Consider the following 22,832-nt stretch of genomic DNA (forward strand, 5'->3'; position numbering starts at 1 on the left):
TCTTCTCATTCCCAAGTAATTTGATTTCCAACACCACCAAGTGATTGGAATTGTTATTTCTAAGGTAACAAATGATCTTTTAAACACTAAATCAATGGCCTTTCCTCAGGTCTTGTTTGTCTACCCCTTTGGCTTGAGCATATACATATCCCAGGGCTCATTCAGGTCTAGGCCCTCTTCTCTTCCATCTCTCTATTTTCTTCCTTTAAAATCTCATTAAATCCTAGAGTTTCAGATAAAATTGCTATACAGAAAACTCCCAAATGCATCCAGGCCAGTCCTAATTAATCTGTCTTGAAATTCAATCCCATATTACCAGCTGCCCCTGGACACCACAGAACATATTCTAAACAAAACACACATTTCCCTTTAAATTCATCTGTGAAAAGCCATAAAGTGGATTCCTTAAGAAATAAAAGTCATGAATGTGGGTTTCTTAGCAAAAGTATCTATTGGTGAAAACCAAGTAATAGTTGTAATAATAATATGGAGGGCCCTAACCTGGGCATAACCAGTCCACAGCATTGCATGCCCAGGACTTGAGCTCAAACAACACTGATATGGCACCCATGTGTCTGTGATCCAAGTCCAAAGTTGAGCAGAGTAAACCCGAAAATACCAGTCAATCTGTACCTAGTCTAATTTCTATAATCACCACAAGGGTTTGAGGGGCTCTACACAGAGATTCAAATATGTTTTCTGGCTGCCACCTCAGATTGCCCCAATGTGAGTATCCCAACTTTTATTATTAAACTACTTATATAATCAATCTAGAGCTTCCTGGTCTCTTTCTTCAGCATCATGCAGGATACTTGTTTGAGGATGAATACAGGGGATTTTCAGGCAAACTCCCTATCCCTCTTTAAAACTTGTCTATTATTTTCTGAGATTATTGTTCTAGTAATCAAGGTTCAGACATGTAAAGTAATCTGATTCACTCATCGCTCCCTAATAACCTATCATTTATTGGGCCTTGTCAATTCTTCTTTCAGTCCTTATCACATCCAATCAAATAGTCTCTACCCTACTACTTCAGGGCCTCATCAGTTCTTGCATGGATTATTTACAGGCTAATTTGTCTCCTTTCTTATTATGTCCCAAGCAATATTCTAAGCATTTTATAATTCTTAACTCACAGCAACCCTAAAAGAATAGGTTCCTCCTTTAACAGATGAGAGGTTATGTTATCTTCTCAGGGTCACACAGCTCAGCAGGTGTCTGAGACCAAACCTGAACTCAGTCTTTCTGACTCCAGACCCTGAGCAGCCTCCAATGCAGCCTCCCCTTGCTGCCAGCTGCCACACTGTTATAGTCCTAAGTCACCATTATGTCATTTTCTACTCAATTCTTCAATGGCTTTCAACTGCCTTTAGGATAAATTACAGTTCTCTTTAACCTGGTATTTCAAGTACTGCACAATAGGTCTGTCAGTCTTCTTCACAGAATCTTATTTCACTCAAGTTGGCTGGCTATCTAAGCATAAGTGACATGAAGAAGTGTTCCTTCCTTCCCCATGCAAAGAATTTACTACCTTCTCCTCCCTACCATGTTTCCCTGGCAGGGCAATCAAAGTTGCGAGGCCTACACAAAACATTCCTCATTCATGCTTTCCCACCAAAATGATAAGAGGGGATGGAGAACAGGGTCCTGCTGGTTCCAGTCTTCTGTGTCAGAGGGTGGTGTGTTAGACAGATCGTTTCCCATCATGGATTCAATCCCTATCACATATGCACCCTACTGACTTGTCATGTAGATGGTGTTTCCCCCAGCAATCTGTATGTTGTCTACCACACTGCCATCTACAAAGAAGATGCTCAAGAAGACTATTTTGTGAATTAAATGATGCTATATTAATCAAACTCCTCCCAGTTCTGCTATGCCACTTTATTACTTTTACCTCTGCTACTCTATATAATGAGAAATTATAATATTCATAATAATAAAGTGATACAACTAGAATTTCAATGACACTGTGATGACTAGCTTTCAGTGGTACTTCAGAAAGAGCACTGGACTTTAAGTCAGAAGCCTTGTCTATAGTGTCTATCATGGCTCTAATACTTCCTTACTATGTGACTATAGAGAACTATAGGTTCTCTGAATCTCTGTTTTCTTAACTATAAAGTAAGATTAATGCTTGTACAACCTTAAAAGTTTGTTAGGAAGAAAAAAATTTTTTAAGCTAAAAACATTCTATTAAACTATTAAATTGGGTTTCAGATAACACAATGGATAGAGTACTGGGCCTGACATCAGGAAGACTCATCTTCCTAAGTTCAAATTCAGCCTCAGACAGCTTACTCACTGGATGACCCTATACAGGTCACCTAACCTTGTCTGTCTCAGTTCCCTCATCTGTAAACCACTCCAATATTTTTGCCAAGAAAACCCTAAATGGGGTCATGAAGGATTGGACACAAATGAAACAAATGAACAATAATAACTCATGGCTGTTATTTAGAAAACAAGTTTTCACATATATTCTCAAAGGCTTCTGCTTTTTTCAACCCATTTTAATTAAACATATTTAGGAGGGAAAAAAAGAGTCTGTAAACACTGCTCCTCTATCCCTGCCAAAAAAGAAAACAGAAGCATTAGGAAGAGAAGAGTTATTAAGAAAAACATGTCTTACCTTCTATACCCAATCGAATCTTCTTAAGACCCCGTTCCTTCAAAACAGATTTGGCCACATCTCTGTTTTCAATGTATTTGAAAAATCTATACAACTTTGTGCTATAAATAACTGGGGACAAAAGGCAACAGATTTTAGAAATTAGTACTAGATATAAATCTACTCAAGCTTTTTTTACCTTAAATTCATCTTGCTCCACAATCAGCAGGCCCTGATCACCCTAAAACACCCCACAATGGATGCAGTAATGCCAAAGGATGACTAGCCAACATGACAGAACAAGAAGTTCAGTAGAGTTAATATACAAGCAAATCTCTAACAGGGTTGAAACCAAAGAAGCTTTGATAATCCATCAAGTTACTGCAGCTTTATACTGAAACCCAATCCATAAGAAAAATAATTCAATTCTAAAAAAACCATCTTTACAAATCTGACAAAAAAGAGTGTGTTTCTTTAAGAAAATGGCCACAGACAACAGACTAAAATTCTCAACCAAGCAGAGGTGAAGGACATGTCATAAACCATTGAGATAATTATTATTCCCAAAGGGTAGAAAGATTAGATGTTTTCTGGATTTCATGGATTGAGCTACTATTTTAATTCCCAAGAAGGCTACAAGCCCCCTCACCCCCCCCCAAAACTGTTCTCCACTTAGGTGGCCATCCCACTCAATATTGATGTTAAAAGGCAGATTCGAGCAAGTTCTGCCCAGGTTAGTCTGTTTAGGTCAAACAGGCTTTGCAAAGGACAGACACTCCACTGACAACATGATGAGTCTTCCAAATGTGCTGGGGACTTCAGGGAGTTAGACAGATGGGCCCTCCTCGCCTTCTCTCTTTCAGGTGGAGTTATCTCCCTTAAAAGGTGAACTGCAAAGGTTTTTGCAAAAAAAGAAAGACACGCTCACAAACCAAACATGCTGGTTTATAGGATCCAATTAAAAAGGAAATTAATACTTGCTTTCTCAGGAATAAGTTTGTATCTATTTCTATGTACTTAAAGATGCTGAAAATCTGAGATTTGTCATAGCTTCACAGAATGGATGACATCACAACCACCATGATTTTATGATACTTCCTAATTAGAAGGAAAAAAAACTGGTAGAACTATCTTCATCTCCTACAAATAAATCCTCTTTAATTAAAGTCTTCTGCTCAAAGCATTCAGCTGAACTAGGGGAAAAATATTTTCAGTCTTTAAACTTCAGAGTTTAAGTAAGTTTGAAAGAAGTAAAAAAAAAACAAGAAAAAAACCTGCTTCTTAAAGATCAGATAAAGTAATGTTAAACTTTTTCTATCCTTTGCAGGTGAAAATTTTGGTTTGAAAAATAAATGCTAAAGTTTTAAGAAAGACATGACAGGTTTCTGAAAACTTTTTTTCTATCTCTTTAAGTCTTTGATAAATCATTAATTTTTCCTGTGTTTTGATCAATTTATGCAGCAAGACAGAATAAAAACCAGGTTAGCAGAGAGCCCAGGACCAAGGGTATATAGAGCAATACCAGCTATCTAGTACTACTACTGTTCACAAGAAAGAACACAACATTCTTCTAAGCACATCATGCAACAAAAATTTCTTAAGGAACAACACAACATTTTGTAGATTTAAACAAAGAAAATACTTTTAAGAATCCTAAAATATTTTCCCCACCAAACGATATCATAATGAACTCAAAGAGGAAGAAAAAGCAACTACTACCATTACAAACCCCAAGAGTTTCCATATTTTTATACCTGAGTTCTTTAATAAGGTCCAGAAAACTTTGACCTTTACAAAGCTAGCAATATGAGTGACAGACAGGCTTTACCAAAAAAAAAAAAAAAACTAAATGAAGGTATTTATAAAAAAAAAATCAAAATTTCATTGAAATTCTACCCTATTTTCTTCTGACCTGAGAGGAAACCTCAATCATTTCCAGGACATTTGCCAGAGAATTAATATATGCCTGTGTGATTTACCAAAAATATCAAAGGCACTGGTGGGGAAGGAGGAGGGAGGGGAAAGAAGGGAATAAAAATGTAATTAAAAGGAGAGTAGCTAAATGATTAAATCTTTAAAAAACAATGCAGAGGGCGGCTAGGTGGCGCAGTGGATAGTGCACCGGCCCTGGAATCAGGAGTACCTGAGTTCAAATCCAGCCTCAGACATTTAATAATTACTTAGCTGTGTGGCCTTGGGCAAACCATTTAACCCCATTGCCTTACAAAAAGAAAAATGCAGAGATATCATTTTAAGGGGCCATAAAGAGATTTTAAAAAGCAAAAATACTGGGGTTTTCTAAGGTATTTGTGGGTCATATCTACAAATAGATTATCAAACAAAAATGAAGCTTCTTCAGACCAAAAATCACTTCCATAGTCCAGTTCCATTTAGATTTCTGGGTGACCAAAATGCATTCTAGCAAACCATTACTATTTTTACTCATTAATAAAGAAAAGACAATTCTTACATTCAGTAAAAATTCCAAAATTAAAATGTCATTCTTTTTCAAATTGAAGTTAAAACCAATATACTAAAGATAAGGTGATAAACCAGCAATCCTGGTCTAACATACAAAAGATTTCTTCTAATACTTACTCTGTGAATATTCTTCTCCCATCTGTGGTGGGTATTCTTCATCCCAATCAACCACATCATCATCTGTAAGTACCACTATGTGACATTCTCTTTCACCACTTTGGGCACTGGCCACCATCAAGGGGAGGATCATTTCCTCTAAATAAAACTCAAATTGTCTACGAGCACCATCATTTGATAATTCATGCATGAGAGCACCTGCAATGAAACCCATAAAAATATCATGATTTTTGGATGATTCGTGATGCATATCAGCAAAAAGTATAAAGAAAGACTTCTATCCATCTTTTAAAGGCCAACCCCTACAATAAGCCTTCCCATTCCTCTGTGATCTACACTTTCCTTCTGAATAAAGGAAACCTTTGAATCTTGAAAAGCATTAATACCTTGGATGACTGCATGTCTCCTACCCCTTGTAGACTATAAGCTCATAGACACAGATGATTTAATCTAATCACTTTATCATACCAAACACTTAGTAAACTGTGCTTAACTAAAATGATTGTTGAATAAATAGAAGGCTCCAGTTCTGATTATGCTTATTAAAGACATTATTATTGAGGCAGACTGGAGGAGTGGAAACCGAGTCTCTGGTACGAACTAGTTCTGTGACCCTGGACAAGTCATTTAACTTCTTAGTACTATAGGCAACTAAGACTCTAAGTTGGAGAAGGATCAAACTGTACTGGTTGAGAGTTTTTCTTCTACAGCAGTTCTCTGTACCTATGAAATCATTTCAATGCCTCTCCTTGACATGTTAGCCAAAATTTTGACCTTTGTGGAGTTATTACCTACTGACAAAAAATTCAGAGAAGTTTTGGTAAAAAACAAAAATCAATTTATACAATGACTAAAATTACTCACACTAGGAGATGTTCTGATCTTAAGTTTTATATCACCATTGTTCCTTTTTCACAAAGGAAAATGCCCAGAAAAAAGCATCCAGGAAGAAGGGGGGTGGAGAATTTGGGAATAAGTCTCTCAACCCAAAGGAAACCTATGAGCATCTTTCTGGAGCTTTCCCTTTTAGTAAACAGGGTTGAGAGAAGACACAGGATAAGGAGAATACATCACATTACAGGAAAATATAATTTAGTTGAAATTTTACCGTCATAGAGAAATCTAAGTCTGAAAAGATCAAGGACCTAAAAGTTCCGAGGAAAGACTTTCACTAGCTCTCCTCTTCACTGCTTGTCTTCTAAAAATTGCTTCCTTTACAATTCCTTATAACAGTTCACAACAATGAGATTTCTAAGTAGTTAAGGAGTAGAGGGAAATGTAATGAATATCAGGACACACACACACACACACACACACACACACACACACACACACACTCTCTCTCTCTCTCTCTCTCTCTCTCTAGCTGCTCATTCTGTCATGACCTAGCCCCGCCTTGCTATACTTTATTCCCATCACATACTCTTTAACTCTGTGACATTGGTCTTTTGATATTCTACAAATAAAATACCCTCTTCCTTAGCCTTGAACATTTTTTCTCTGGTTGTCCTCTACTCCTGGAAGGTTCTCCATTTTCAAATTGGCCTACTGACCTCACTGGCTTCCTTTAGGTCCCTACTAAAACCCCATCCTGTGTGACAAGCTTTTCCCAGCCCTCTTAATTCTAGAGCCTTCCCTTTCTTTGTTGCTTCCTATTTATCACATAGAGCGCATGTGTGCAATGCAGTTCGGTTACTTGTCGCCCACTTTAGGTTGTGGGAGGTCTCACGGAGGGTGGGCGCTCTCTTTTGCTTCTTATTACATCGCCAGCATTTAGCACAGGGTTGGACTTCATAAACATCAACTGGATGAGAACATATGCACATGTATTCATGCACAGTCACTTCTTTTGTCCTTAGTATTCCTCTCTTTTCAGGTACCCAGTCTGACTTGCAGACAAGTGAAGCCCTTTCCACAATCCTGGGTTCATCCAGGAGTTTGGGTGATTTTTCCCCCCAGGAAAGATTTTTTTTTTCTTAGCTTAAACTAAATGACAAGACCTAAGAGGCCAACAAGGTCCAACTACCTGTAACTTCTGACTATGCAAGCCCAACTCTGGGCAAGATTGGGTTTACGGAATTATTTCAAAGTATATTCTCTTTTATGAACCCACTGAAACTAAAGCTGAGAGAACCATCATCCATGATGAAGATCTGAGTGACAACTGTGCTATGCCTTGTATTAAATACTTGTACTTTTGTGGATATTTTCCAAATAGATTAAGAATTAACACTAGGCTTTCAGTTGTGTACTGTTGATTTATACTGATTTTGCTCACTTTCTTATTATAGTTGGTTGTAAAACTACAAGTCCCTTTAAATGCTTTCAACAAAAAAATTCTAACACTGCAGACAGAATTCCTCATCTGAAAAAAAAAAAGAAAACCGAAGTGGGTCATCTCCAGGGTAACTTTCACTTCTAAAGCTAATGTATTATAATTATAACTTACTATACTCAAAAATAAAACAATGCAATGTTAGACATAACTGCAAAGTGTTACTTAAATAATTAGTACAAATTATGTTGAATGCTAAAATTATATACCCAGTTCATCAGGGGATTTGAATGAAGAATGATGAAATTTTCAGCCCCAGCAAGTTTGAAAGACTAAATTGTGGTGAAATCTGAAATCTCACCTAGACAAGGACTGCAACATAGTGGATAGAAACTTAGTTACAAAGCCAGAAAGACATGGCTTTCAGTCCCTGTTGCAATCCTAAGCAAGTCCTTTCTCATGATCAGTGGGAAGCTCCTCATCTCCAACTATAAGCTGTAGACAAGTAGTCAAATTACAGTAGGTAGGACTAGGAGTCACTCATAAGCTCAGTTGTCACTTTATAATCTGTACTGACAAAATATGTATATATAGAAACAAAACTGCAGATTCTTGACAATGAAAGCATAATTTTGGTGGAATTTAGGGTTGAATATACATGTGCTATTAGCTTTCAAGCAACACAATCCCGTGGCAGATAGAGGCACTAACTTCAACATTAACACTAGTCTTTTAAAAATTACCAGATGGACTTCCGGCCAAGATGGTGGAGAGAAGACAGGCACAGTTCTAAAGTCTCCTGATCTCTTCCACATCTACCACATGAAACAAACCTCTTAAAATAAATCCGACTCAAAAAAATCCAGAAAGAAAAGCCAGAAGAAAGAACATCTACCTTAGGATTTATCTCCAGCAGGAGCTGTGGCTGAATTCAGGCAGGTGAGTCTGGGCCCAGAGGGAAGATCAGCACCGTTCAACCAGACTAGCAGCTGAATTGGAACCGGGAGTCTGAGGACCCAAGAGCCAGACCTGCTGGATCAGAGATGGGGCTGGACCATGGGGGCGTGAGTCTGCGGGGGAGCAGAGGCGCTAGTGTTGGTGCTGTCCCCCTGGAGATCCCGGACAGAGCTGGGGGAAGAATTCTGGAGCAGGGGAGCTGTGGACACCATCCCTGGGCTCCTCGGGTCTGAGTCCCATTACAACTCAGACTTCTCCCCTAACAAACAAATGCAAACTACTTCTGCCTCAGGCCCAGGTGTGTGACCAGAAGAACCAGCCCAGCTGAGGAATGACCTCAGGCCAGGGTAAAGCCCACCATTGATAGAAGGCAAAAGAATTCAATACCTCCAACTCCTCCCTTCAAGCAAAGGTACAAGGCCCCAACCAAGGTCACAGACACTCCAGAGAAAGCAACCAGCACCTCCTACTGGCCAGCCAGAGAAACCACACTCAGTGAGTAAAGCCTTTAGTGATCCCAAGCCCAGGTGAACCAGCCCTTCCAAAACTCAGGTCTTAGCAAAATGAAGAAGGGTCAGCGGAAAGATGGATCCATAGAAAAATTCTTGGAAGGGAAAGACACTAACTCAGAGAGACTTGGAACTTCTGAGGAGAATACAATCTGGTCTTCAGCACAGAAAGACTTCCTTGAAGAAATAAGGAAGTAGTTTAAAAAATCAACTAGAAAATTTGGGGGAGACAATTAATACCTTGCAACAAGAAAACAAATCTCTCAGATCTTCAAATGGGCAAATGCAAAAAGAAATTAATTCTCTCAAAACCTCAATTGGTCAAATGGAAAGCTCTTTCAAAAGTAGAATTGACCAATTAGAAAAGGAGTTGCAAAAGGTTAACGAAGAAAACTCCTCCCCCCAAAAAAAGAATGGAGTCTACAGAAACTAATGACTCCATGAGACAGCAAGAGTCAGTTAAACAAAATCAAAAAATAGAAAAAATAGAAGAAAATGTAAAATACCTCATCAACAAAACCACTGACTTTGAGAATAGATCGAGGAGGGGCGAGCTGAAAATTATAGGACTTCCTGAAAACATTAAAGAGGAAAAAAGCCTGGACTTAATATTACAGGATCTAGTGATGGAAAACTGCCCTGATATCATGGAATTGGAGGGCAAAGTAGTTGCTGAAAGAGTACATCGATCCCCACCAGAAAAAGATCCTAAAATGAAAACACCAAGGAATGTTGTGGCCAAACTGCAGAACTATCAGATAAAAGAGAAAATCCTGCAAGCAGCCAGAAAGAAACAATTTAAATATCAAAGAGCCACAGTAAGGATCAAGCAGGACCTGGCTGCATCAACTTTAAGGGATCTGGATTGAAGGGCCTGGAACAAGATATTTCAAAGAGCACGGGAGCTTGGAATGCAGCCAAGAATCTACTTTCCTGCAAAGCTGAGCCTTCTCTTCCAGGGAAAAAGATGGACATTTAATGAAATGGAAGAATTCCAAAAATAAGACCAGAGCTAAACAGAAAATTTGGGCATCAAACAGGAGGTTCAAGAGACACATGAAAAGGTAAAAAAAAAGGGGGGGGCGGTAAAAGAAAAAAAATTGCAATCCAGTAAGTTGAAACTGGCTATATTCCAGCATGGGGGTAAAAAAAAAAAAAGATTCTTACAAACCTTGAGAAATGTAACTCTAACAGAGAGAATATACCTAGCCAGAAATGATGGACATTCATGACCTATCCATGAGACTACTATCTAATGGGAGGTAACTGGCTTTAACCCCACTTGGGAGAAAGCCTAATAACTCTCAGGAATTTTGACTCTATTCGATAGAATATACAGAACTAAAAGGGACAGACACTTAGAATTTTCTATGACTTAGATAGAATGATCTAAAAAAACCACTACTGCCCTAAAAAGGGGGACATGAAAAGAGATGGGAGGAGGGAGGGGACTGAATGAGGTAAATCTCATTACACTAAGAGGTACAAAAAACCTATGGTAATAGTGGGGAAGAAGGGAGCAGAGGAGAAACACCTGAATCTTCTTCTCATCAGACTTGGCTTAAAGTCAACCTATACATACTGTTAACTTATAAAACATCTAACCTTTCAAGTATTAAAAGGGAAAAAGGGGAGGGGGGAACGGAGAAAGGGAAGGGGAATGGGGGAAATAAGGGAAAATAACAAAAGGAAGGGAAGGGAAAAGGGAAAAAGGGAAAGGGGAAAGAAAGAGGAGGGCAAACACACTGAAGGGGGTAGTTTTCAGAAACAAAAGACTGGGGAATATGGATAAAAGGGGGGGAAGGGGTAAAAATACAAACAGAAGGAAGATAGCATGGAGGGCAATAAAGAATTAGTAATCATAACCTTGAATGTGAATGGGATGAACTCTCCCTTAAAAACATAAGCAAATAGCAGAGTGGATTAAAAACCAGAATCATACAATATGCTGTTTACAAGAAATTCATTTGAAGCAGAGCGATACATATAGAATAAAGGTAAAAGGCTGAAGCAAAATGTATTTTGCTTCAGCTGAAGTAAAAAAAGCAGGGGTAACAATCCTTATCTCAGACAAAGCAGCAGCAAAAATAGATAGCGTTAAAAGAGATAAGGTAGGAAACTTTATCCTCCTAAAAGGTACCATAGACAATAAAGTCATTTCAATATTGAATATATATGCACCCAGTGGGACAGCACCCAGTTCTTGGAGGAGAAGCTGAAAGAATTACAGGAAGACATAGACAGCAAAACTCTACTAGTAGGAGACCTCAACTTCCCGCTATCAGATCTAGATAAATCGAATCATAAAACAAACAAGAAAGAAATTAGGGAGGTAAACAGATTGTTAGAAAAATTAGATATGGTAGACTTATGGAGGAAACTGAATGGGGATAGAAATGAATATACCCTTTTCTCTACAGTACATGGAACTTATACAAAAATTGACTATGTACTAGGACATAAAAACCTAATGATCAACTGCAGAAAGGCAGAAATAGTGAATACATCTTTCTCAGATCACAATGTAATAAAAGTCATTATGCAATACTGGGCCAAGGAGATAAAGACCCAGAACAAATTGGAAACTGAATAACCTCATTTTAAAAAATGAGTGGACCAAAAAACAAATTAAAGAATTAACCATTTTATCCTAGATAATGATAATAATGAAACAACATACCAAAACCTATGGGATTCATTCAAAGCAACTCTCAGGGGATATATTATAGCTCTAAATGCTTATATGAATAAATTGGAGAAAGAGGAAATCAATGAACTAAACATGCAACTAAAAAAAATTAGAGAAAGAACAAATCAAAAATCCCCAATTAAGTACCAAAATTAGAAATTCTAAAAATTAAAGGAGAAATTAATAAAATTGAAAGCAAAAAACTATTGAATTAATAAATAAAACCAAAAGTTGGTATTATGAAAAAAACCAATAAAATTGATAAACCTCTGGTCAATTTGATTAAAAAAAGAAAGGAGAAAACCAAATTGCTAGTATCATAAATGAAAAAGGTGAACTCACCACCAATGAGGAGGAAAGTAAAGTAATAACTTGAAATTATTTTGCCCAACTCTATGCCAATAAATTTGATAATCTAAGTGAAATGGATGAATATTTATAAAAATATAAGTTGCCCAGGTTAAATGAAGAAGAGATTAAATACCTAAACAACCCTATCTGAGAAAAAGAAATTCAACAAGCCATTACTGAACTCCCTAAAAAAAAAATCTCCAGGGCCTGATGGATTCACAAGTGAATTCTACCAAACATTTAAGGAACAGTTGGTTCCAATCCTATATGAACTCTTTGGAAAAATAGGGAAAGATGGAACTCTGCCTAACTCTTTCTATGAAATCAATATGGTACTGTTACCTAAACCAGGAAGAGTTAAAATAGAGAAAGAAAATTATAGACCTATCTCCCTGATGAATACAGATGCAAAAATCCTAAATAAAATTTTAGCAAAATGATTACAAGTCATCACTAGGATAATACATTATGATCAAGTAGGATTTATTCCAGGAATGCAGGGTTGGTTCAATATTAGGAAAACTGTTAGTATACTCAATTATATCAACAACAAACCTATCAGAAATCATATGATCATATCAATAGATGCTGAAAAGCTTTTGACAAAATACAGCATCCATTCCTATTAAAAACACTAGAGAGTGTAGGAATAAATGGACTGTTGCTTAAAATAATTAGCAGTATCTATCTGAAACCATCAACAAGCATTATACTCAATGGGGAGAGGCTAGAGGCATTCCCAATAAGATCAGGGGTGAAACAAGGGTGCCCATTATCACCACTACTATTCAGTATTGTATTAGAAATGTTAGCTTCAGCAATTAAAGAAGAAAAAGAAATTGAAGGAATCAGAATTGGGAAGGAAGAGACAAAACTCTCACTCTTTGCAGATGACATGATGGTCTACCTAAAGAATCCCAAGAAATCCTCCAAAAAACTAGTAGAAACAATTAGCAATTTTAGCAAAGTTGCAGGTTATAAAATAAACCCTCATAAATCCTCAACTCTTCTACATATGTCTAGCAAGATACAGCAGGAAGAGCTAGAAAGAGAAATCTCATTCAAAGTAACCTCAGACAGTGTAAAATACTTGGGAGTCTATTTGCCAAAACAGACTCAGAATCTTTTTGAAAACAATTATAAAACACTTCTCATACAAATTAAATCAGATTTAAATAACTGGGCAAATATCAACTGCTCATGGATAGGTAGAGCTAATATAATAAAAATGACAATACTACCAAAACTAAACTATCTGTTTAGTGCCCTACCAATCAAAATTCCAAAAATTTACTTTAATGAGCTAGAAAAAATTGTAAGTAAATTCATATGGAGAAATGAAAAGTCAAGAATTGCCAGGAGCTTAATGAAAAAAAAATGCAAACAAAGGTGGCTTAGCACTACCCAATCTAAAATTATATTATAAAGCATCAGTCATCAAAACTGTTTGGTATTGGCTAAGAAATAGAGTGGTGGACCAGTGGAATAGACTAGGTGTAAAAGCAGGAGAGGATTATAGTAATCTGCTGTTTGATAAACCCAAAGAGTCAGGCCACCGGGATAAAAACTCCCTCTTTGATAAAAACTGCTGGGATAATTGGAAGTTAGTATGGAAGAAACTTAGATTAGACCAACACCTCACACCCTTTACCAAGATAATATCCAAATGGTTACAGGACATAGACATAAAAAACAATACTATAAGCAAATTAGAAGGTCAAGGACTAGTCTACCTGTCAGATCTATGGAAAGGTGAACAGTTCATGACTAAGGAAGAGTTGGAGAACATCACTAAAAACCAATTAGATGATTTCGATTACATTAAATTAAAAAGTTTTTGCACAGATAAAACCAATGTAATCAAGATCAAAAGAAAAGTAGTAAATTGGGAAACAATCTTTACAACTAATGATTCTGACAAAGGACTCATTTCTAAAATATACAGAGAACTGAGTCATATTTTTAAAACTTCCCCAATTGACAAATGGTCAAAGGATATGCAAAGGCAATTTACAGATGAGGAGATCAAAGCAATCCATAGCCATATGAAAAAATGCTCTAAACCATTCATTATTAGAGAAATGCAAATTAAAACTTCGCTGAGGTACCACCTCACACCTCTCAGATTGGCCAGTATGAGCAGGAAGGATAATGATCATTGTTGGAAGGGATGTGGGAAATCTGGGACACTATTACACTGTTGGTGGAGCTGTGAACTCATCCAACCCTTCTGGAGAGCTATTTGGAACTATGCCCAAAGGGCAAAAAAAATGTGCATACCCTTTGACCCAGCAATACCACTACTGGGTCTATACCCTGAAGAGATGAGGAAAAAGGGTAAAAACATTACTTGTACAAAAATATTTATAGCAGCCCTGTTTGTGGTAGCAAAGAATTGGAAATCAAGTAAATGTCCTTCAATTGGGGAATGGCTTAGCAAACCGTGGTATATGTATGTCATGGAACACTGTTGATCTGTTAGAAACCAGGAGGGATGGGATTTCAGGGAAACCTGGAGGGATTTGCATGAACTGATGCAGAGTGAGATGAGTAGAACCAGAAAAACACTGTACACCCTAACAGCAACATGGGAGTGATGTTCAACCTTGAAGGACTTGCTCATTCCATCAGCGCAAGAATTGGGAACAATTTTTGGCTGTCTGCAAAGGAGAGTACCATCTGTATCCAGATAAGGAGCTGTGGAATATGAACAAAGTACAAGGACTATTCCCTTTAATTCGGGAAAAAAAAACCCAGATGTCTTATGGTTTAATATGGTTACCTCTGAGAATTCTGTTCTTTTTAAGGATATGATTTCTCTCTCATCACACCCAATTTGGATCGAGGTACAACATGGAAACAAAGTAAAGACTGACGGAGTGCTATCTGTGGGGTGGGGGTGGGGGAGGGAAGCAAGATTGGGGGAAAACTGTAAAACTCAAATAATATCTTTAATAAAAATTAAAAAAAAACCAAAAGTAACCTCAGACAATATAAAATATTTGGGAGTCTATTTGCAAAGACAGACTCAGAATCTTTTTGAAAACAATTATAAAACACTTCTCACACAAATTAAATTAGATTTAAATAACTGGGCAAATATCAACTGCTCATGGATAGGTAGAGCTAATATAATAAAAATGACAATTCTACCAAAACTAAACTATCTGTTTAGTGCCCTACCAATCAAAATTCCAAAAAATTACTTTAATTAGTTAGAAAAAAACTGTAAGTAAATTCATATGGAGAAATAAAAAGTCAAGAATTGCCAGGAGCTTAATAAAAAAAAGTGCAAAAGAAGGTGCCTTAGTCCTACCAGATCTAAAATTATATTATAAAGCATCAGTCATCAAAACTGTTTGGTATTGGCTAAGAAATAGAGTGGTGGACCAGTGGAATAGACTAGGTATAAAACCGGGAGATGATTATAGTAATCTTCTGTTTGATAAACCCAAAGATTCTGGCCATTGGGATAAAAACTTCCTCTTTGATAAAAATTGCAGGGAAAATTGGAAGTTAGTATGAAAGAAACTTAGATTAGACCAACACCTCACACCCTTTATCAAAGTAAGATCCAAATGGTTACAGGACATAGACATAAAAAACAATACTATAAGCAAATTAGAAGATCAAGGCCTAGTCTACCTGTCAGATCTATGGAAAGGGGTACAGTTTATGACTAAAGAAGAGTTGGAGAACATCACTAAAAACCAATTAGATGATTTCGATTAGATTAAATTAAAAAGCTTTTGCACAGATAAAACCAATGTAACCAAGATCAAAAGAAATGTGGTAAATTGGGAAAAGATCTTTACAACTAATGATTCTGACAAAGGACTCATTTCTAAAATATACAGAGAACTGAGTCATATTTTTAAAACAAAAAGCCATTCCCCAATTGACAAATGGTCAAAGGATATGCAAAGGCAATTTACAGATGAGGAGATCAAAGTAATCCATAGCCATTTGAAAAAATGCTTTAAAACATTAATTATTAGAGAAATGCAAATTAAGGCTTCCCTGAGGTACCACCTCACACCTCTCAGATTGACCAGTATGACCAGGAAGGATAATGATCATTGTTGGAAGGGATGTGGGAAATCTGGAACACTCTTACACTGTTGGTGGAGCTGTGAACTCATCCAACCCTTCTGGAGAGCTATTTGGAACTATGCCCAAAGGGCAATAAAAATGTACATACCCTTTGACCCAGCAATACCACTAATGGGTCTATACCCTAAAGAGATGAGGAAAAAGGGTAAAAACATTACTTGTACAAAAATATTTATAGCAGCCCTGTTTGTGGTGGCAAAGAATTGGAAATTCAGTAGATGTCCTTCAATTGGGGAATGGTTTAGCAAACTGTGGTATATGTATGTCATGGAACACTATTGTTCTATTAGAAACCAGGAGGGACGGGATTTCAGGGAAACCTGGAGGGATTTGCATGAACTGATGCAGAGTGAGATGAGTAGAACCAGAAAAACACTGTACACCCTAACAGCAACATGGGAGTGATGTTCAACCTTGAAGGACTTGCTCATTCCATCAGCGCAACAATTGGGAACAATTTTTGGCTGTCTGCAAAGGAGAGTACCATCTGTATCCAGATAAGGAGCTGTGGAGTTTGAACAAAGTACAAGGGCTATTCCCTTTAATTTAGAAAAAAAAACAGATATTGTCTGATCTTGTTACCTCTTAGACTTCTCTTTAAGGATATGATTTCTCTTTCATCACACCCAATTTGGATCAAGGTACAACATGGAAACAAAGTAAAGACTGACAGAGTGCATTCTGTGGGGGTGGAGGGGTGAGGGAATCAAGATTGGGGGAAAAATGTAAAACTCAAATAATATCTTCAATAAAAAAAAATTTTAATTAAAAAAAATTACCAGATGGTCATGTATATGATAGCCTACAATTAAAGAGATCAAATTTTAAGAGTTCCAAATTCAAAAATTACACAAAAACTCTGACAAGCCTAAGAGAGGGATTTTTAAATATTTTACTGAGTTAAATAATGCTTTTCCTTCAAATATATTACAGCTTCCCTTAAAAACAACCACTACACTTTCTATATAGATTTTTTTCAAAGATATTGTACTTACTGAGATCTCTACATTTTATAGTACTGTATTCAAAAGAGATACAAAGATAGTCACACGCTTCTCTTAGCTCAGGAATAGATATGCCATCAGGACAACGGATTATTCCAGTTTTGTAGTAATCCTGAAAAAAATATCAATAAAGAATTAGCAAAATATCTAGAAGCCTTGAGTTAATAGTGGCATTACTACAAGTAAAGGGAGGGAAGGGACCCTACTTTACTTTAACAATAATACTTTATCACAAAAAAAATTCAATTCAACAAATGTTCATTAAATATCTAGTATTATGCAACATAAAAAGATTGAAGTCAAGCATTTATTAAATATTTATTAAATGTAAGGCACTTTAAATTCTGAGGATACAAAAAAAAAAACTGTCCCTGACTCTCAAAGAATTTATAATCCAATAGGACAAATATGAATGTGCACAAATACGTATTAGGAGATCAAAACTACATGTTCAGGCAGCTAGGTGGCACAGTGGATAGAGCACCAGCTCTGGAGTCAGGAGTACCTGAGTTCAAATCCGGCCTCAGAAACTTAATTACCTAGCTGTGTGGCCTTGGGCAAGCCACGTAACCTCATTTGCCTTGCAAAAACCTAAAAAAAAAAAAAAAATCAAAAACTACATGTTCAAATGAACTGAAATGATGAACTGAAAAAAATGAAAACCTCAATTAGAATGGTGGCAGTTCTATTAGAAAGGAAGGAACATTTGTGAGCACTATTATGGAACATAACTTGGGACAACCAAATTGAGAAAGAAGCCAAAGATGATTTCGGGGACTAGAAAGATGATGGGTATTACTAACAGAAAGAAGGAAATGAGAGAGAATAATGAGTCCATTTTGGAAATATTTAAGTCTTGGAATTAGGTACTTTCAGGTTGATATGTCTAATAGATAACAAGAAGATGCAGAATGGGAGCTCTGAGTAGTAGTATATTATTAATAATAAAGACTTAAAAGAAATATCTGCATAAGGATCACTGAAAAGCCCATCTCCCAAAAGGAGAGAGTAGAGATAGAAAGAGCAGGATGTGGACAGAAGAATCCTTTGTGCTAAGTAGATGATAGCCCCCACAAGAATAAGAGTGGTTATATATACAGTAGAAGCAAGAAGCACAGTGTCACAGAATTCAGTTTAAAAAAGAAATCGTGGTTATCTCCTTGCTGCCATTTGTCCTTCATTCTTGAAAAACATAAGTGACTTCACAGGGTGACATCATGAGTCAAGTAGAGGTGCACAAAGTCATCAGACTCACTTTCTCTTCTCACAAAAGACTACTAGAAAGACAAAAGTCAGGATGACTATCGATGGCCCAGGATGCAGTAAATGGATGATCCTGGCATCTTAGTTCTAAGTGCTCCACAGCATCTGCTTTGGTTGCTTTCATGGCTGTAAAGAATGAACTGTCCTCACATGCCCATTCCACCAGGGGAGTTCTTCACCATGCTTGAGGTCTGTTGGTTAATAATTAGCTTCCCCCCGACCCAGATCGTCTACTTTTGGCAGGAAGCCTTTCCTGGTCTCCCCATTCATCCTGTATACACTATGTCGATACCAAGTTCTCTACCATTTGAATCAGGAGCTTCTAATTCCAATTGCTTACTTGATAATAGTAAATATTTGTTGATCTTTTAGATCATTACATTAACCATCCCCTCTTGTACCCCAGTTCCACAAGCCCTGAATGCATTCTTTTTAATTCCACTTTTTGAGATTCTCTTTCCCTTCCTCCCCCCCTCTTTATCAAGGGATCCATGAATGTGAAGTGGGTTCAGTCTTGGGGAGGCTGGCTCATAAAGGGATTAGGTTCTTTTTTCCCTCTTTGGTTATGCTTTATACCCTTACCCTGGGAAATCAGTGAAAATTACTTGAAACTTATATTTGAGTTCATATCTACAGTTTCTCCAAACTAGGAGAAGAAATAAGGCACTCAATATACTCAATGTAGATGAAGTAGAGGACAGCCCTTTTCTTCATTCAAAAGAAATAATTAACCCAAGAGATTCACAAGCATGCCTTGACTAAAGTCTTAAACAAGCAGTAACACCATAACCACTATTAGAGTCTTCTAGAACATTGCAATAAACAATAAAATACAGATAAGTATTTTTCATTTCACTCTGATTAGAACTTTGTCTAAACTACTCTCTTCAGATCCAAAAAATATGAAAAAGAAGATGAAAACCAAGAAGACATAATAGACTTGGCATTAAGAAGTCACATTGTACTAGCCTTCCTGGAGCAAAGAATTCAATAGAAAAGTATGATACATAAATGTATAATTGCATAAAACAAAATGAGAATCACAATAGGTATCAGCAAAGCACTATGTGAGAAATATGAATTGCTCATAGGTAGACCTAGACAAAACATTAACATTAATAGCATCACCCAAATTAATTAAGGTAATATTGTAATTCAGTGCTATATACAAACTATGAAAGGACTACTTTGTAGAGGTACAAAAAAATTCCTAATAAAAAATTTCATGTGGAGGAACAAAAAGCCAAGAATCACAAGGGAATAGTGGGAAAAAAAATTGGGTAGAAAGTACAAGATTTAAAATTGTATCAGTAAACATCACAACAATTTGGTACTGGTTAAAAAATTAAGAGGTCAAGTGAAACAAATTAGGTATAAAATACAATGAAGCAAATGCAGTCTAGTACTCAACAAAACCAAAGACGCTAGCTACTGGAACTGATCAACAAACTGGCAGGAATCAGTTTTGGTCCTCTGGACCAAAGAAACATTAATGTATTGTTGGTAAAGCTCTGAACTGGTAGAGTCATTCTAGAAAGCAATTTGGATATCCACCCTAAGAGAATCTAAACTGAACATATTCTTTGATCCAGTTGAACCATTACTAGGCCTCTATATACCCAAAGGAAAAGATAACTATCTTCTTTGATGTACAAAAAATATTTATAGCAACTCTTTTTTTTGTACTACTAAAGACTTGTAAATTAAGGGATGCCTATCAGTCAGGGAATGACTGAAGAAATTATGGCATATGAATTTAATGAAATACTATTATACAGTAAGAAAAGAGACAGTTTTGGAGAAACCTGGGAAGATCTATATGAAGAACTGATGTAGAGTGAAATAAGCAGAACCAGGAGAGCAATTTATAACTATAAGATCAACCTTGTAAAAATGAATTTCCAAAGACAATGCAGAGTTACTACAGTTCCAAAAGATCAATGATGAAAACCGCCATCTCTTGATGGAGGGGTGACATTAATAAATATGCTACGTAAGTTACATATTTGGACATGGACAATATGAAAATTTGACTAACTGTTAAAGAGCTGGGGTATGTGTGTTTAGGAAAGGAAAAAAGGGGGGAAATTAAAATTTAATTTTTAAAAAGTGCTATGTGAGATCTAGCAGAGGAAGGATTAGGCAAGACATTTGAATTGTGCTCTAAAAGATGAGTAGGAATTCAAAAGCAAGAAGAGAATGGGCCTGGGATAGAGGGAGATTGGAGATATTTAAAGTATGGGAAACAAAGACAGCAGGGGAAGAAAGAGGACAAAATATTGGACCTGTACAAGTGATATAGTAGTCTCAGTTTGGTTTTAAAATGGAGTAAAGTGAGTAGTATATAACTGGCAAACTGGAAACAAAGATGTTCGTCAATTGAGGAATTGTAAAAGAATTGCAGGAATGTGAATGAGTATTGTTCCACTTTAAGAAATGATGAATATGATTAATAGGGACATACGGAAAGACTTATGTGAGCTAAGAAAGAGTGAAGTAAGCAGGCATTCAAACAGATTTATGTGATCTAGTACAGTGAAGCAGAAACAAGAAACAACATACATAAAACCTACAATAACCTAAATAGAAAGAAAAAGTATAAATTATAAAAAGAAACTGTTGCAAAATTACAAACAACAAGCATGACTTCAAAGAAGATATAAGACATGTCCACAGATATGGAACACTAAATATATATTTGTGTTCTTTATAGCTATTGTTGTTCAGTTGTTTCAGTCGTGCCTAACTATTCCTGGTTCCATTTGGGATTTTCTTGACAAAGACGCTGGAGTGATTTGCCATTTCCTTTCCCATCTCACTTTTCAGATGAGGGAACTGAGGGGAAAGGTATGACTTGCCCTGAATCACTCAGCTAAGTAAGTGTTTAAGGCAAGATTTGAACTCAGGAAGATAATTATCCTTCACTTCAGGTCTAACACTCTATCTACTGTGACACCACATTCTCAATATAATGGTTTTGTTGATTTTCATCATCTTCCTCTTTTTCTTTCAAAAAAAAAAAAAAGGAGGCAGCTAGGTGGCGCAGTGGATACAGCACCAGCCCTGGAGTCAGGAGTACCTGAGTTCAAATCCAGCCTCAGGCACTTAAAAATTACCTAGTTGTGTGGCCTTGGGCAAGCCACTCAACCCCATTGCCTTGCAAAAAACTAAAAACAAAAACAAGCAAAAAAAAAAAAAGAAAAGAAAAGTCATCTGTTGTATGGAGTATCTCTCTGAGAGAGGGAAGGAAGAAGGGCTAGAAGAAAAGAGGAAGAAATCCTGGAGATATGAAAACAAAACATAAAAGTCTATTTTTCAGAAATCAAGTTTAAAAAAGGCAGACTGGCACCAGGTTGTAGAGGGTTCTTGAATGCTATTACAAAAGAATTTTGAGCAGAAAAGAGACATAATTGGATCTATGCCTAAATTAGATTATTTTGCAAGAGATATAATACGATTAGCAAGGGTTAAGAGTATATGTGGAAAAGCCTGTTGGGAAAGTGCTGCAAAAATCCAAGCAGGTAGTAATGAAGGTCCTTTCTAGAATAGAGGCAACGGGGATAAAAAGGAGGGGGAAGAAAGATCAAGGAAATCATTGGATATGAGAGATGAAGGAGAAGACAGTCAAAGAAAAAGTCAAGGTTTCAAACATGAGAGGAAAAAGGATCAACTTATTTAAATGATCCTGAATAAAGCAATGTGAAATACATAGAGAATAAACAGAGAGCTGGAAATAAGTATATCATCACAGAGGCCAAGAAAAAGAATCTACAGGAACAAAATAGTGAATAATGTAAAATACTACAGATAAGTTAAGAACAATGAGGACTGCAGAATAAAAGGACCATGAATTTAGCAATTAGGACTGGTAACCTTTAAGGGTAGTTTTAATAGTGGTGGAGAATGAAGTCAATTACAAGGGATTGAGAAGTGCATAAGTTTGCAAAGAAGTCAAGGTATGTGGCATAAACAACATTTTTACAATTAATGAATAAATGAAGCAGAGGAAGGAGATGAGGTTAATGGGGGGTAGGATAGAAGAGTCAAGAAGAAGTTGGGGTTTAGGAGGTGGGGGGGCTGAGAGAGATTATGAGAGTCAAGGGTATATGATAGTTAGCCCAAGGGGTAAAGGTATGACAAAGAGAATGAATGATGATTCTAAGGAATAAAGAGACAAAGAGAATTATAATTATAATTCAATAACCTCAATCTTCTCAGTGAAATAAAAGAGGCTAATCATTTCCTCAAGCATAAAGGCTAGGTACAAGTCTGGGAACTTTGGAAACAACTTTCATGGCAGATGTTAAAGAACAGCAGAAGCAGAAATAAAAACATTATCTTCTGGTATGGATTCTTTGATTGTAAATTCTTTTTTAAAACTATATTGTTAATTCTCATATGAAACCCACCCAAATTATTATTTTTCATTCCCTTTCCAAATACAAAAGAAAACCACATAGAT

The 22,832-nt window shown here is 36.6% G+C and overlaps 1 protein-coding gene across 5 annotated transcripts in view; it reads right to left on the reverse strand.

Annotated features, from left to right (window-relative positions):
* Positions 1-22,832, reverse strand: part of BTBD10 (BTB domain containing 10) — a 100,220-nt gene that overhangs the window by 7,862 nt on the left and 69,526 nt on the right. For all 5 annotated transcript variants that reach the window (XM_074230344.1, XM_074230342.1, XM_074230343.1 and 2 more), the window contains 3 exons: positions 17,099-17,219; positions 5,210-5,407; positions 2,633-2,743 (listed from right to left, as the gene is read on the reverse strand). In XM_074230344.1, coding sequence (XP_074086445.1) covers positions 2,633-2,743; positions 5,210-5,407; positions 17,099-17,219 — 430 coding nt within the window. The remainder of the gene's footprint in view (positions 1-2,632; positions 2,744-5,209; positions 5,408-17,098; positions 17,220-22,832) is intronic.

Source organism: Macrotis lagotis, chromosome 3 (assembly GCF_037893015.1).
Source record: "Macrotis lagotis isolate mMagLag1 chromosome 3, bilby.v1.9.chrom.fasta, whole genome shotgun sequence".
In the NCBI taxonomy this organism is placed as follows: Eukaryota; Metazoa; Chordata; class Mammalia; order Peramelemorphia; family Peramelidae; genus Macrotis; species Macrotis lagotis.